The sequence below is a fragment of the Protopterus annectens genome, chromosome 12.part0 (genome assembly GCF_019279795.1).
Source record: "Protopterus annectens isolate FY-2018-M chromosome 12.part0, PAN1.0, whole genome shotgun sequence".
In the NCBI taxonomy this organism is placed as follows: domain Eukaryota; kingdom Metazoa; phylum Chordata; order Ceratodontiformes; family Protopteridae; genus Protopterus; species Protopterus annectens.
In genome coordinates this window covers 652,709,813-652,724,000 of record NC_056746.1, presented here as the reverse complement: position 1 = coordinate 652,724,000, position 14,188 = coordinate 652,709,813, and the positions used below count along the sequence as shown (strand labels likewise).

Genomic DNA, 14,188 nt, shown 5'->3' with positions numbered 1-14,188 from the left:
AAACATATTGCCCCCTTTCATTTTGTTAATGCCTTTCCTCTTTCATCGTGCAGACTGAGAGGGGCCAATCATCTGTGCCCTTCTTCATTCTAGAATTGGAGAGGGGTCAGTGTGTTTTCTGCTTGAAGCCCTAATCCCCACTATCCCCAGAGCTATCCTCCTGTGTTAAGGTGGTGGTGGGGGGTGCAGTGCCAAGTCCATTTGGTGCATTTGTGCATTCATATGTATGTTGATATGATTACAACACAAGACATTGCTTCACATTCCTTACATGTAGCTGACACAATACATTTGGTGCATCCTGCTATTGGCTCTGCTGGGAGCCATCAGCACAGTCTGAGTATCCTTTATCCCCAAGACTGATGAGCCAGTGGCAAACTCCCATTTCTACACTCTCCAGTCAAAACTTCCACTTCCCAGGTTGGTTATTGATCGTGAGTTTTTACACCTTTGTTACCGTTGGCTCAGTGAGTACCAGATGAAAACTTTTGAAGTTTACATTCTTTGGGTGTAGCAGAGTAATAATCATGAATATTGGTTACGAGGAGGTAGCAATATTTTTTTTTTTTATTGTTAAGCAGCACACTGAATGACATTTTTATCTGACAACTGCCCTTTCTTATATTCATCTTAGATGTGACAACTGTTTCAGAATACTTTTCCCAGAATGGCCTTGGGCTGTCCTTCTACAGCTGGTATGGAAGCGTGCGTCTTTTCTACTTCCGGGTGCCTGAAGATACTGTCCTGGCAAGTTTTGGTCTTTATGCTGTAAAGAAAAGTGGCAGCTCCTGCCGCACAATAAACATCACTGTGTATGTATGCCTTACTTATTACAAAGTTGGTTTTCATTTTCACTGACGGGAGGTTGTATGTATTTTGGGCGACAATGTTTGAGACGCATTTCTGCAGTTTAAACTCTGGGAGCAATGCTGCAGCAATTAAGTGTTCTAATGTATTTGTCTGTATATAAGCATCTTTCTAAATAAGGCTCACAGACTTGAACTTATTACTGAAAATTGACTTTTGTTAGTGGTAGAGTTTTTTGGAAGTTAAAGAGGTATGTATTGGCACAGAATAAGAATCAATTCATAGACCACTAATGTTCTTTAAAGTAGATACATGGATTGTATAACTTTGCAAAATACAGCTATTATCCTAGATTGTTTGTGCATGTTGGTACTTTATACTAAAATATGATTGCTGATTGGGGTGTTACACTATTTGAGAGGGTAAAGATGTATTTTTGTCTTCATATTTAGCATTTTTGTTTTGGCCATCTCTCTGAGAACTCTGAAAATTGTCCGGTTTGATGGCTTTGACCAGGTGTAGAGGACTGGTAGTGTCCTGTACTAATATGAAGAGGTATTCATTTCCACACCTGATGTTTTTTGCAAGTAGTACTCCAAGTGTAGACTGACATTTGTTCTCAGTATTACACTGAGCATGCTAGCCTACCATTCAAGTGTCAACAATAATTCACATACTCATGGCCAATGAGGAAGAAGAGGCCTGAGTTATACTATTAATGAAAAACCATCAGTGTCAGTAATAATTCACATACTCATGGCCAATGAGGAAGAAGAGGCCTGAGTTATACAATTAATGTAAAACCAACAGTGTCAACAATAATTCACATACTCATGGCCAATGAGGAAGAAGAGGCCTGAATTATACTATCAATATAAAGTATATTATATTTAAACAAAGTTTGGAAGCTGATAGGGTCACTTAATGAGCTCTGAGCCACATTGCAAAAAGGTTTAATTCATTCATTTTTCAAAAACAGTTGTAAAAATTGTCACTATAGTAACAGGTTGAGGGGGTGTGGCAGCCTTTGCCAACCCCTACAGTTCATCCTTTTTACATTTATTTTTACATTTAATTGCATATTTTTTCCTGTCAGGGTGTTAGCTTACTGAAGGCAATAGTGGTTGTTCTGTGCCAGGGTTCTTGCACTTTATTTCCCCAGTTGATGTTATTGGGTCTTTCACTTTATTTCCCCAGTTAATGTTATTGGGGCTTTCACTTTATTTCCCCAGTTAATGTTATTGGGTCTTTCACTTTATTTCCCCAGTTTGCTCCTTGTTACACACTCTTTTCACTTTCAGATTCTCTTTTATGAACCTTAGATAGTCCCACAGTTAGTCTGCCTTGTGCAAATCACAGATTTGGGTATTAGTACTGCACTGCATTTCAAAACTGTCTTCATCATATCATTTAGACCTAGCTATTTAAGTGCAGAGTGTTTTGTAGTGCAATATCATTTTTACTCTATTTTTTTATTTTAAGTTTGATTTAGTAACTTTGGCACATGGTTTAAAGTATTATGTAAACCTATTCTTTGTTAGGTTCCAATACTTCTAGTGTTAACTGTTCAAGTATCCTTCTATCAAACCAGAACTAACAAACTAACTTTAGTTTACTAAAATTAGATCTATTACCCCAACATCCCTTGCACCTTTGGTCTACAATGTAAGGTCAACTAGCTAGCCTTCTCTCTGTTGTCAGTGTCAAAGCACTTGATATCCTACCTCTCAACCTCTTAGTGCAAGAACTCTGGACAAACCTGACAAAATGGGGATACAAAGGCCCAAAAATAGGGTCAGATTGCTCTTATAAACTTAGAAAGTTGCTAGACAAGGTTTGTGTTAACATATATTTACTGAAGGATTTGAAATCCCAAACTCAAATGTTTGTCATTATTTGGTGACAGAAAACCTTCAGATCATCCCAGTGATTTGCCAGAAAACCACAAATTTTATGAGAAAGACCAAAAATATGAGGCAAAAATCTGGACAGTTGAGAGTATGCTTGGTATACTCGTATATAAATGCACACTTACATAATGCTCACAGATAATGATTTATTACTTAGCTTGACACAGTTCGAGAGATGCAAATACTTAACAAGTTTGGAGAACTGACTGTCATGATCAAACACATCCTATGAGTTTCACTCACCATCACTACACCCCACACATATCCACACTATATTATCATACAGTGAGGTAGTTAGAAAATCATTGTCTAAGCTACAACAGCCTGTTAAGAGCAGGGCCCTTCATAAACTAAACACTGCAACACCTATTTGCAGAAACACTGACAGTCACCATAGAACAGATTATCCGAAATCCAGCATGCCAGAGCAACCTACAAACTTTTAGTAAAAATGTACTGGTGACTCCATAGATAGGCACAGTGATTCTGCACTCATAAGACCGAACAAAAGCAGGGTGACACCTTTCAGGAGTGAAGATAGCTGACATTTCAGTGGCCTTGATGGTCCTTAAACCAGGCAAATATGACTGACTTTGTGGTAATCCATGTTGGGGAAAATGACCTGGCATCTGAACCCCAGAGAGATTTACAGAGAGAGATGATGGAGCTCTCCATGCATGTCACAAATGCAGTGAAGTTCCTGGTATTGAGTAGAATCCTTCCATTACCAAGAGTGAAGCCAAAGTATTAAGAAAATATTACTGATGGTAGTAATTAGCTAAATAACTGATGTCATTCTAGGGGCATCAAGTATGCTGCGGCATTGGCATAGTCTCAAAAGCTTTTGCTGAAAGCATTGTCTTTTTTTAGGCAGAATCTAGCTATTAGACCTTCCAACCTAACCACTAAAATAAGCCTACAATTTGGACTTAAGGTGTTTCTACTCAGTGATAGAAGTGTAAACAACAAATTACAGCATCTACAGGCCCTCTTGCATTTGGAGCAACTCCATGTCTGCTGTCACAGAAGCTTAATACATAAAAAAAAAAAAAAAAAATATATATATATATATATATATATATATATATATATATACACACACACACACACACACTTATACATATATCTATGCTATATATATATATATATATATATATATATATATATATATATATATATATATATATATATATAAATATGTGCACACACATTTGTTTTCTAGGGTAGTGCACTGATCTCAGTGAACCATTTGTAGGCACAGCCTGGGTCAGTAGAATCATAAAAAAATGAATAAAACGTATTTATAGATGCACTGCGTGTACCTATTTACAGATGCAAAAATATGCTACATTTAGTTCACGCAGTAGTTTACAAAGTCTCAGAGAGCACCCCCACACCTCCACCATGGCCTCGATTTTGTCCTTACCACTTGTTTAGACTTGATGGAAACTGTGGTGGTATATCCCATTTTATTAGAGACCATATTACCTTCAGACAGATACCTAGAGAACAACAGCAACCACCAGGCACCAAAAAACAGCAAATTACAACCAGGCAGTGATCCAAAAGTTTTATTGAAACAAGTTATTTTCCTCTGACGTCTTGGCCGTAGCCTTCAAGGAGTAAAGAACCACAAAAGCACATACATTTTATATAAAACTAACAAGCAATAATTAAATAATTAACTATCCACTTTAGGAAGTTAAAAAAGTTTATAGCGAATGCAATAAAACAATAGAACAATTAAATTAACATTCTCCACTTCATAGGTTCATAGGTTCATAGGTTCATACTAGGCTATCTGCCCGAGGGCATTTACAAGCCTAGCCCATAGTTTTGTGGCTTACGCCACCCCTTTAGTATGGGGAACTATACCCATTATTTTGCTGTGCCTCTGTCGAGCAGTGACACTGAGGTAATCCCTGGGGTATATCTGCAATCTCCCATCCATTGGTCAAGATTTTTCTTGAACAAGGCCAGCGAGGTGCTCTGCCTCACATGTACCGGGATTTTGTTCCACAGCATAGGGAGTCTTTGGGTGATGAATCTATCCCTCCAGCACGTCCTATTAATAGCCGTGTCGAGGTTTAAATCTCCCGCCCTTGTGGCTCTGATGGATCTAGATTTTTTGAGGTGAAGCATATTCATCAAATCTGGGTTTGACATGGCCTTGTATGTTAGGCAAAGGTCACCTCTGAGCAAGCGTGCGACTGAATAGAGCTGGAGTTCTTTCAGTCGGGCAGCATAGGACAGATTTTTGAGACCTTTTATCCTTTTGGTGAGGAACTTTTGTGGCCTCTCCAGCTGCTGCAAGTGTCGGGTCAGATACATTCCGAATGGGGCATTGTACTCAATCATTGGTCTGATGAGTGATGAGTAAAGGGAGACAATGACCTCCCTTGATCTAGATGAGAATCCCTTCATGATAAGGTGGGCAATGTAGAAGGTCTTCCTAACTACTTTAGCTACATGGGTGTCGAATGACAGACTACTATCAACCTGGGTCCCCAGGTCCCTGATAACTTCTTCTGTGCTCAGTGGATTGCCACCTATTTGGTAGCTAGGGGTAACCTTGTTTTTCCCGAAGAGTATGACTATGCATTTTTTGGCATTTAACTTTAGACCGTGGCTCTGGCACCAGTTATCCGTTTCTGTGAGACCCTTCTGAAGGATATGTGTGTCAGATGTGTTTTCTACTATGGCGCCCAGTTTGCAGTCATCTGCAAACTTTGTCAGCCATAACCCTCCTGTGTTTGCTTGTACTTCGGAAAAGTAGATGCCAAACAAGAGTGGGCCCAGGACTGAGCCCTGTGGGACACCACTTGTGACAGGCTTTGAGTCTGACATGGCGCCAGCAACTCTGACCCTGTGGGTTCTGTCACTCAGCCAGTTTGCAACCCATCTTGTGATGTATGGGTTAACATTTAAGCTGATGAGTTTTTCAATGATACCCGAGTGGGGTATTGTATCGAAGGCCTTAGCCAGATCGAGGTAGGCTGTATGGACTGCCTTTCCCTCATCAATGGCTTTGGTGACTGTTTCGAAAAGTCAACCAAGTTTAAAAGGCATGATCTGCCTTTGACAAAGCCAAACTGGGTTGGATCCAAAGTCTGCAAATTCCCTATGTCTTTATTTATGAGGTCCATTATGATCCTCTCCATGGCTTTGCAGATAAGGCTTGTCAAGCTAATGGGCGGTAATTTCCAGGGTCTGTGGAGGCACCGCCTTTGTGAAGTGGGACCACAGTTGCAGTGCGCCACTCCTGGGTGCGTATCCAGAGGTAAGACTTTGATTAAACAGTTGTCCTAGCTGTGGGTTTAATTCCTCATTGAGTTCGTGGAGCACACAGCCGGGACACCATCAGGTCCCATGGATGCTGTGTTTTTGCTTTGGAGAGAGCAGTTCTCACTTGGGCGCTGGAGATGTTTGGGGGCTGCACTCGTTTGGTATAGATATCTCTCCTTTTGGGGAAGGGGAGAAGTTTGCAATGAACCTGTCAGCCAGTATGTTGGCAACGCCTGTAGGATCAGTAATCTTCACATCATTTTGAACTAGTTCTGAGCATATCTGGGAGTTTCCTCCTAGGTTTCTAACATAGCTAAAGAAGGCCTTATGATTGTCTTTTGAGTCTTTAGCTATTTTTCTCTCGAAATTTGCTTTGGATGATTTTATGAGAGCTCTTAGTTTTTTACTTATAGTGATCAAGGGTGTCTTACCTTTTAAGGATTTTGCTCTATCTTGTAGTAGCTTCCTCCTTTTGTTGTAGAGTTTGTTTATGGCTGGGGTCCACCAGACTGGACGCTTGCCTTTGGTACAAAGAGTCTTTGTTTTGCTTGGGATTGCCTTATCCATGCAGTCCTGCAGGTGCTGGTAGAAGGCATTTGTAAGTGATTCAGCGGCTTGAGTATTGTTTTCTGCCGGCTCGGGGGCCTGAAAGGAGACCACACTAGTCTTTAGAAGTGTGAAGTCGGCGTTCGAGAAGTTCTTTACTGTGGTCTTTTTTATTTCAGGTGGGGGTGGGATGAGGACCTCCAGCGAGATTAGTTTGTGATCTGATCTCACCATGAGGGTATAAAGTGCCAAACTTTAAAATATAAACAGCCTCTTTGAATAATAACTGTTTTTTAAAATTATTTACATCAAAATGAGATGCATTAATTTTCTGTAGCACTGTTCCTTTTAACCCCTCATTGCTGCCCTGATGAAATATTTTAAAGTGCATTGCAACAGAACTTTCTTCTTTCCTATTACTAATATCTCTTGCATGTTCCATCAGTCTAACTTTAAATGACCTCTTTGTCTCTCCAATATAAAATTGGTTACAGGGGCAACTGAGGGCGTAAATAACACCCTCAGAGTTACAAGTATAATTATCCCATGTATTAAAAGATATGTTATTAATTTGTGGAAAACTCCTAACCACAAACTTACATGCCTTACACCTACCACACATGGAAGTCCCACTAGGTAATACTCTATGTTCTAAACACATGGAAGACATAATAAATTTACTCCTAACTATAAAATTTTGAATATTTTCCCTCTTCTGAAGGGAATCCCCATTTTTTCCTTCAACCAAGCTGTCACATTACCAAGAGAGCAAAAGTATTCCCAATAGTACCTAACCTGTTGCATCATTTCAGTACCCAAGCAACTATATGTAGTTACAAAATAAATAGTTTCAAATTGTTCTTTAGTCTTATTTTACAGGAAGTAATGAAAAACTTATTAGCACTACCCCCTGTTCTTTTATTACTTTCAAAAATCTTTTTACAGCTTTTATCAATTAACTCATTGCTGTAACCCCTTCGCCCAAACATGTCAATAGTTTTATTAAATTATTTTTTAAAATCATAATCATTATTGCATAACCTAGAAATCCTAAGGACTTCACCAAAAGGTAATGCTCCCAATATATGGGGAGGATGATAACTCTGTCCATGTACAAGCTGTGTTCCCCCTTCAAATTTTCTATTAACTGATGTGTATAAATTTTTACCTTCCACAATGCTCAATGTGGCATCCAGGAAAGAGATGCTAGTTCCTATTTTAAGGCCATCAAATTCTAAATAAAATCTACTTCTATGTAACTCAGAAACAAAATTCTCAACTAAATCCTGACCCCCTTGTACCGCAAATATCAGGTCATCAATGAACCTATAGTATCTAATTACTTGCCTATGAAAAACAGTATTTCTATATAGATATTCAGTTTCAAAGAGGCCCATACTCAAGTTAGCATAGTTAATAAAGTTAGATACCTAGAGAACCCCAAGCAGAAGTTAGAGATTTAAATCACCAAAAAGGATCCACTATCGGATCATTGCATACAATAGGACTTGTCTCATGTCCCCTCAGAACTGTACAAGATTCCTGTGTTCCTGACAAACTCCCTATAAGCAGGCATTCTTTTAATCTAGGAATCTTTGGTACCTGCTTGACCAGTCTAGGATATTTATAAAAAAAATCTTAGATTACATAAAAATTAAGGAAACTACTACAGGATAGATTATGCTTGACCCTGGCCTCACAAATCTAGCATATGTATATTCTGTCCTCTTGTTATCCCCTTCATTGGGTAAGTCCTCTCACAAGCAAGTAACCTTCTTTATCAAAATCTTCAAACCTACAGACACAAACATCACAGAATTTAAGGACTTCAAACATATAAATCTCCTAAAATGTATATGATCAGATCTTGTGTAGCAATGTCACTCAAAATGACAGTGCTGCAAAGAGTTACTTTGACAAATTCTACTCACACATGGATGATTGTATTTACATGGCAATCCCAACTAAATCCAGACAAAAAGCAAACCAGTGTGATGACCCGCTAGTATTAACAGACTGTACAATAAAATAAAGAAACTTCTTAACTTACATAGCAAAGCAGAAGAATCCTCGAATCAAAGAAAACATCAGACAGTGAGATAAGGAACTAAAAAATACCATCAGGAAAACAAAGGCATCCTAAAAACTCAGACTAGCAAAGAAAGCTAAAGGTACCTACAAATCCTTCTTTAGTTATGTCAGGAAAAATCACACTTCTTAAGACAGAAGTGGCAAACTTCATGACACCCATGCAGATGGACAATAGAGGTATGACTGCCGAATCCTACACAAATGCACTTTATAAGCACTTACACGAGTGCATGGATCATGCTATCCCTAATAGAACCAAGATGTTATCCTCCAAAAAAAAGGAAGCCAATCTGGTGGTCCTCTGCCATAAACAAACTCTACAACAGAAGAAAGAAACTGTTGCAAAAAAGAGTAAAATCCCATGACTGGAGAAACTCCCTGGTCAACCTCAGTAAGAAACTGAGATCCCTCATAAAATCCTCCAAAGCTAGTTACGAAAACAAAATTGCCACTAACTCTAAAGACAACCACAAAGCATTCTAGAGCTATGTCAAGAATCTCAATGGCAACACTCAGATCTGCTCTGAGTTACAGCACAATGACACTAAATATACAGAACCAACTGATATTGCCAACATCCTAGCAGATAGGTTCAGTGCTAACTTTACCCCCCTCTCACCCCCTAGAGGGCCCAGCTCTATACCGGAAGAATGCAAAGTTTCTATAATCACGGCTGCACAGGTAAAAAACACACTCTTCAAAGCCAAGAACAGAGCATCCATGGGACCTGGCAATATCCCAGGCTGCGTTCTACACGAGCTACAGAATGAACTGGCACCCTACCTAAGTACCATGTTCAATCATAGCCTCACCTCAGGCTTTGTACCCACTGAATGGCGCAGTGCAACGGTTATCCCACTCCACAAAGAGGGAGCCACAATGGACCCCAGGAACTACCGCCTCATTAGCCTGATGAGCCTGGTCTGCAAGGCCATGGAATGTATCATCGTGGAACTCATAAACAAAGACACTGGTAATCTCCAAACTCTGGACCCTACCCAGTTTGGATTTGTAAAAGGCAGATCATGTCTCCTAAACCTGATTGACTTCTTTGAAGCAGTCACCAAAGCCAGGGTAAAATGGTTCACACAGCTTATCTAGATCTCGCCAAGGCTTTCGACACCATCCCCCACTCTGGAATTATAGATAAGCTCACTAAACTAGCTATAAATTCCTATGTCACAAGATGGGTTGCCAACTGGCTCATGGACAGAACCCACACTGTGAAAGTAGCGGATTCCAAATCCGACATCAGACCAGTGACAAGTGGAGTACCACAGGGTTCAGTCCTGGGTCCTCTCCTGTTTGGTATCTACTTCTCTGAAGTGCAGGCCAACACAGAAGTTCTTTGGCTAACAAAGTTTGCAGATGACTGCAAACTAGGAGCCATAATCGAAACTCCTAATGATGTGGACAGACTACAAAAGGCCCTCACTGAGTCAGATACCTGGTGTCAAAGCCATGGCCTGAAGCTCAATGCCAAAAAGTGTATTGTCATCCCCTTTGGTAAAAGCTCTGTACCCATGAACTACCACATATCTGGTAGTCTACTTAATGCTGAAAATGTGATGAGACCTTGGGACACAGATGGACAGTAGTCTCTCCTTTGATAATCACATTGCCACAGTGGTCAGGAAATCCTTCTACGTGGCTCAACTCATCACAAAAGGATTCTCATCCAGAAAAAAAGAGGTCATTGTTCCCCTCTACTCATCACTCATTAGACCCATTATAGAGTACAATGCCCCTTTTGGTATGTACCTCACAAGACATCTACAACAACTGGAAAGACCACAGAAATACCTCACAAAGAGGATTACTGGCCTCAAACAGATGCCCTAGGCAGACCTTCTCAAAAAAACTACAGCTTTACTCCATCACATATTGCGTACTCAGGGGCGATCTCTGCCTAACATACAAAGCTATGTCAAACCCAGAGCTGTTGGACATGCTCCACTTAAAGAAGTCCCTATCCCTCCGAGCTACACGCTCTAGGGACCTAAACCTTGTCACCACAATAAACAGAACATGCTGGAGGGATAGATTCCTGTCACAGAGACTTCCCATACTCTGGAACAGACTACCTATCTATGTCAAACAGAGCTCCTCATTAGCACTCTTCAAGAAAAATCTTGATGATTGGATGGGAAATGGTAAATTCACCCTGGGGATCACTTCTGTGGCTCTGCTCGACAGGGGCACAGGAAAATAATTTTCTTGGGTGGCGAAAGCCAGGGTACATTTTTTGGCTAGGCTTGTATGGGCGCTAGGGCCGATAGCCTAGTACCTACATATGAACCTATGAATAACACTCAGCATTGCTTGGAGTGTGTTCCAAATGACACTACTTACTCTGATCCAGTGGATATTGCTAACATACTGGTAAAGACATGTACCGCCATCTTCATCCCAGAGACAGCTTTTCCAAATCTGCATACCACCCAAAGGGACTCCTACCACCAAAAGTCATCAAAGAACATGTACAAAATGTTCTCTCCAAAATTAAGAATACATCTATGGAGCCTGATAACATATTCAGTTACCTAATAAAATAGCACTAAACAAGCACTGGCAGACGCACTCCTTAGTCTCCTTAACCTGTGCTTAGCATCAGGAATTGTCTTACAGGTATGGAGCTGAGCTATTGTGATGCCACCTTATAAAGGTGACCCCTCTGCTAACCCTGGAAATTGTACATCCGTAAGTCTGGCAAGCCTTATATGTAAAGCCATGTAATGTGTCATAACTTGCTTGATGAATGGTGTTGCTAAAAATCTTATCAGACTTTACTTTAAGGGCAGATTCTGTCAGGTGAATCTAGTTATACTCTTTGAGAAATGACACACGCTGTGGACTGTGTGCTGACAGCATAGCCTGACCTTGCGAAGGCATTTGATATTGTACTGCATGCCGTCATGTGAAGCAAACGAAATTAACTCTAACTGACCTATATGTAATTTGATGGATATCAATATGGCTTAGAGTCAGAAATTGTATGGTCAGTGTTGTTGGTGCATTGAGTTTCAAAGGGATCTGTGTCAGGATGCCTGCCATTCAGTCTCTGTTACTCAAATCTCCATCTGTCAAAGACCTGTGATTAACAAAATTTGCAAAGGATTGTAAGACAGGCGTTATCGTCAAGTTCCTCCCTTTGACATGCGGACACTTCAGTAGGAGCTTATATTTCATTAACTGGTATACAAAAAATGGGCGCAAACTTAATACTAAAAAGTGCGACTTTGTTGCCTTTGATAAGCAACCAGCAACTCCAGCATATAGCAGAGAAACCACACCACTTCAAAGTGAAAAGGATGTGAGAGACCTGGGTACTTGAGTAGATAGCTTCCTCATGTTTGATCATTGTGTTGCAACAGTGGGTAGGAAATCCTTCTGCCTTGCATTGATTAGGTCTATCATAGAGTACAATGTCCCCTTAGGATATACCTTACAACATATCCAATCAATTGGAAAGACCCCAAAGGTTCCTAACTAAAAGGGCTTAAAAGACGTAAGGTGCCAGAAAAGATTGGATGCTATATCTTTTTATTCGTATCATAAAGACTCCTTAGAAGTGGCCTGTGTCTCACATAGAAGGCCGTAAGGAATCCAGAACTCTTATACATTCAGAAATCAAGCCGTTGTAGTAACACCAAGGCCAGGGATCTAAACCTACTGTAAACAGTTTAAACACTGCCACATTGATTTGCAGAAATATTGTTGACAGTTACCATGTAACAGATTATTCCAAATCAAGCACATCAAAGCAACCTATGAGTACAAATAAAAATGTATTGGTGATTAGGTGATACCATATTTAAGCACACGATTCAGCGTTCATGAAACTGGTCAAAAGCAGGGTGGCAGTGAGCTGTCTTTAATGGGCCAAAGTAGATTTGTCATACAGCACCTACCGATTCTCTGGAACAAACTTCCTCTCCAAATTGAGCAGTGTGACCAAACCTTGACTGCTTCTTGATGTCCTGTCTATGAAAGTGACAAACATATGACCACAAAGCGGAGGCAAGCCACAAAGGAACTCAGGCAAAAGAAATGTTGTTAACGTATATTTAATAAGAGCGTTTTCACTCCTCACATAGAAGAGCTTCTTCAGACAAAGGTAAAAAGCGCCAAGCGCTACTTTTAAAAAAGCAACAGCTGATAATTTTGATGTCACTTCCTTTTCAGCTAGTTGCTTACGGAACACTGATATATTTTAATAGGTACAATAATTTACATCAATCTGCCTGTTTTCAACAGTGCCGTCCCACAGTAACAACACCAAGTATTACCCTAAAATGATTTATAATACAAGAAAAATATTTAAAAGTCATCAAACTATTAATCACAAATACACATGTACCCTAAACAAATGGGAGGGGTAATGAATAGTAAATACAACACATTAAAAAAGAATATCTAATACATGTGTTATTAATACTGAAAATGTTTCGATGAAAGTAATTGGGTATTTGCGCTCACAAATTGACAGTTCAATTTCTTAGATAGCTATTATATTTCAAAATTACAGAGATATTACAACTCTCATCAAAATTACCAGCTGTTGCTTTTTTAAAAGTAGCGCTTGGCGCTTTTTACCTTTGTCTGAAGAAGCTCTTCTATGTGAGGAGTGAAAACGCTCTTATTAAATATACGTTAACAACATTTCTTTTGCCTGAGTTCCTTTGTGGCTTGCCTCCGCTTTGTGGTCATTTGTTGTTTTATCCGGTGTCTTCAAAAGTGACAAACATAAGGGGAGATGAGCGGTACAGTAGTATAACCCTATACTCGCACTGAATGCATTGCCTAATTTCAAGAATATGCATACAACTGTTGCTTCCCAAATACAGGCACAGAAAGGCACATGCGGCAACCTCCTGGCTCTGCACTGCTATAGCACTTCTCATGAGATAAGACCATACTAGCAAATGTTTGACGCCTTTCAAGGATCTTCTCTAAAATTAGTGATGCTAATAAGACTACTGCATTCATGTGGAAAAGACCCTTCCCACTAGTAAACTGAAAGCTGATGCAACCTGTGGTAGATAGATACTGGTGCTTGAAATTTTATAAACATTCAGGAGGAGAATACAGACCAAACGGAAGAGTCTTAAACTGTAAATGGAATTTCCCTGTTTGGAGAAGTGTGGGTTTAAAATTGTACATAAGCATCATCCATGTTCAATCCTCCCAACCAAGAATTCAGCACCACCAATGTAAGAAAATTATTTAAAGTGAATTTGCCAGACCTGGTCTGTTGGTATAGCAGTGATTGAAGTCATAGTGGTCCTCAATCACTGTCCTTTGCAGGCACTTGTAAACACATTGCCTTAAAAAATGTACTTCTTAACTGTCAGAGTGCTCACTGTACAACTTTCAGCAGTTCCAAAACTAGATGCAAAGATGTAGATAACTATAGGGAAAAAGGTTTTGGGACTTTGCCTCTGACAGGATAATTAATGGATTCAGTGGACTGAAAACTAGGTGTAGTAAACATTTTCTGTGTATTTCTCCAAGTCTAATGGCAGATGGTTTGTCATGATGTTCTCCTA

At 39.8% G+C, this 14,188-nt stretch overlaps 1 protein-coding gene across 1 annotated transcript in view; it reads left to right on the top strand.

Annotated features, from left to right (window-relative positions):
• Window positions 1-14,188, top strand: part of PGAP6 (post-glycosylphosphatidylinositol attachment to proteins 6) — a 750,660-nt gene that overhangs the window by 260,854 nt on the left and 475,618 nt on the right. Inside the window, exon 2 of the mRNA XM_044089784.1 lies at window positions 635-812. Coding sequence (XP_043945719.1) covers window positions 635-812 — 178 coding nt within the window. The remainder of the gene's footprint in view (window positions 1-634; window positions 813-14,188) is intronic.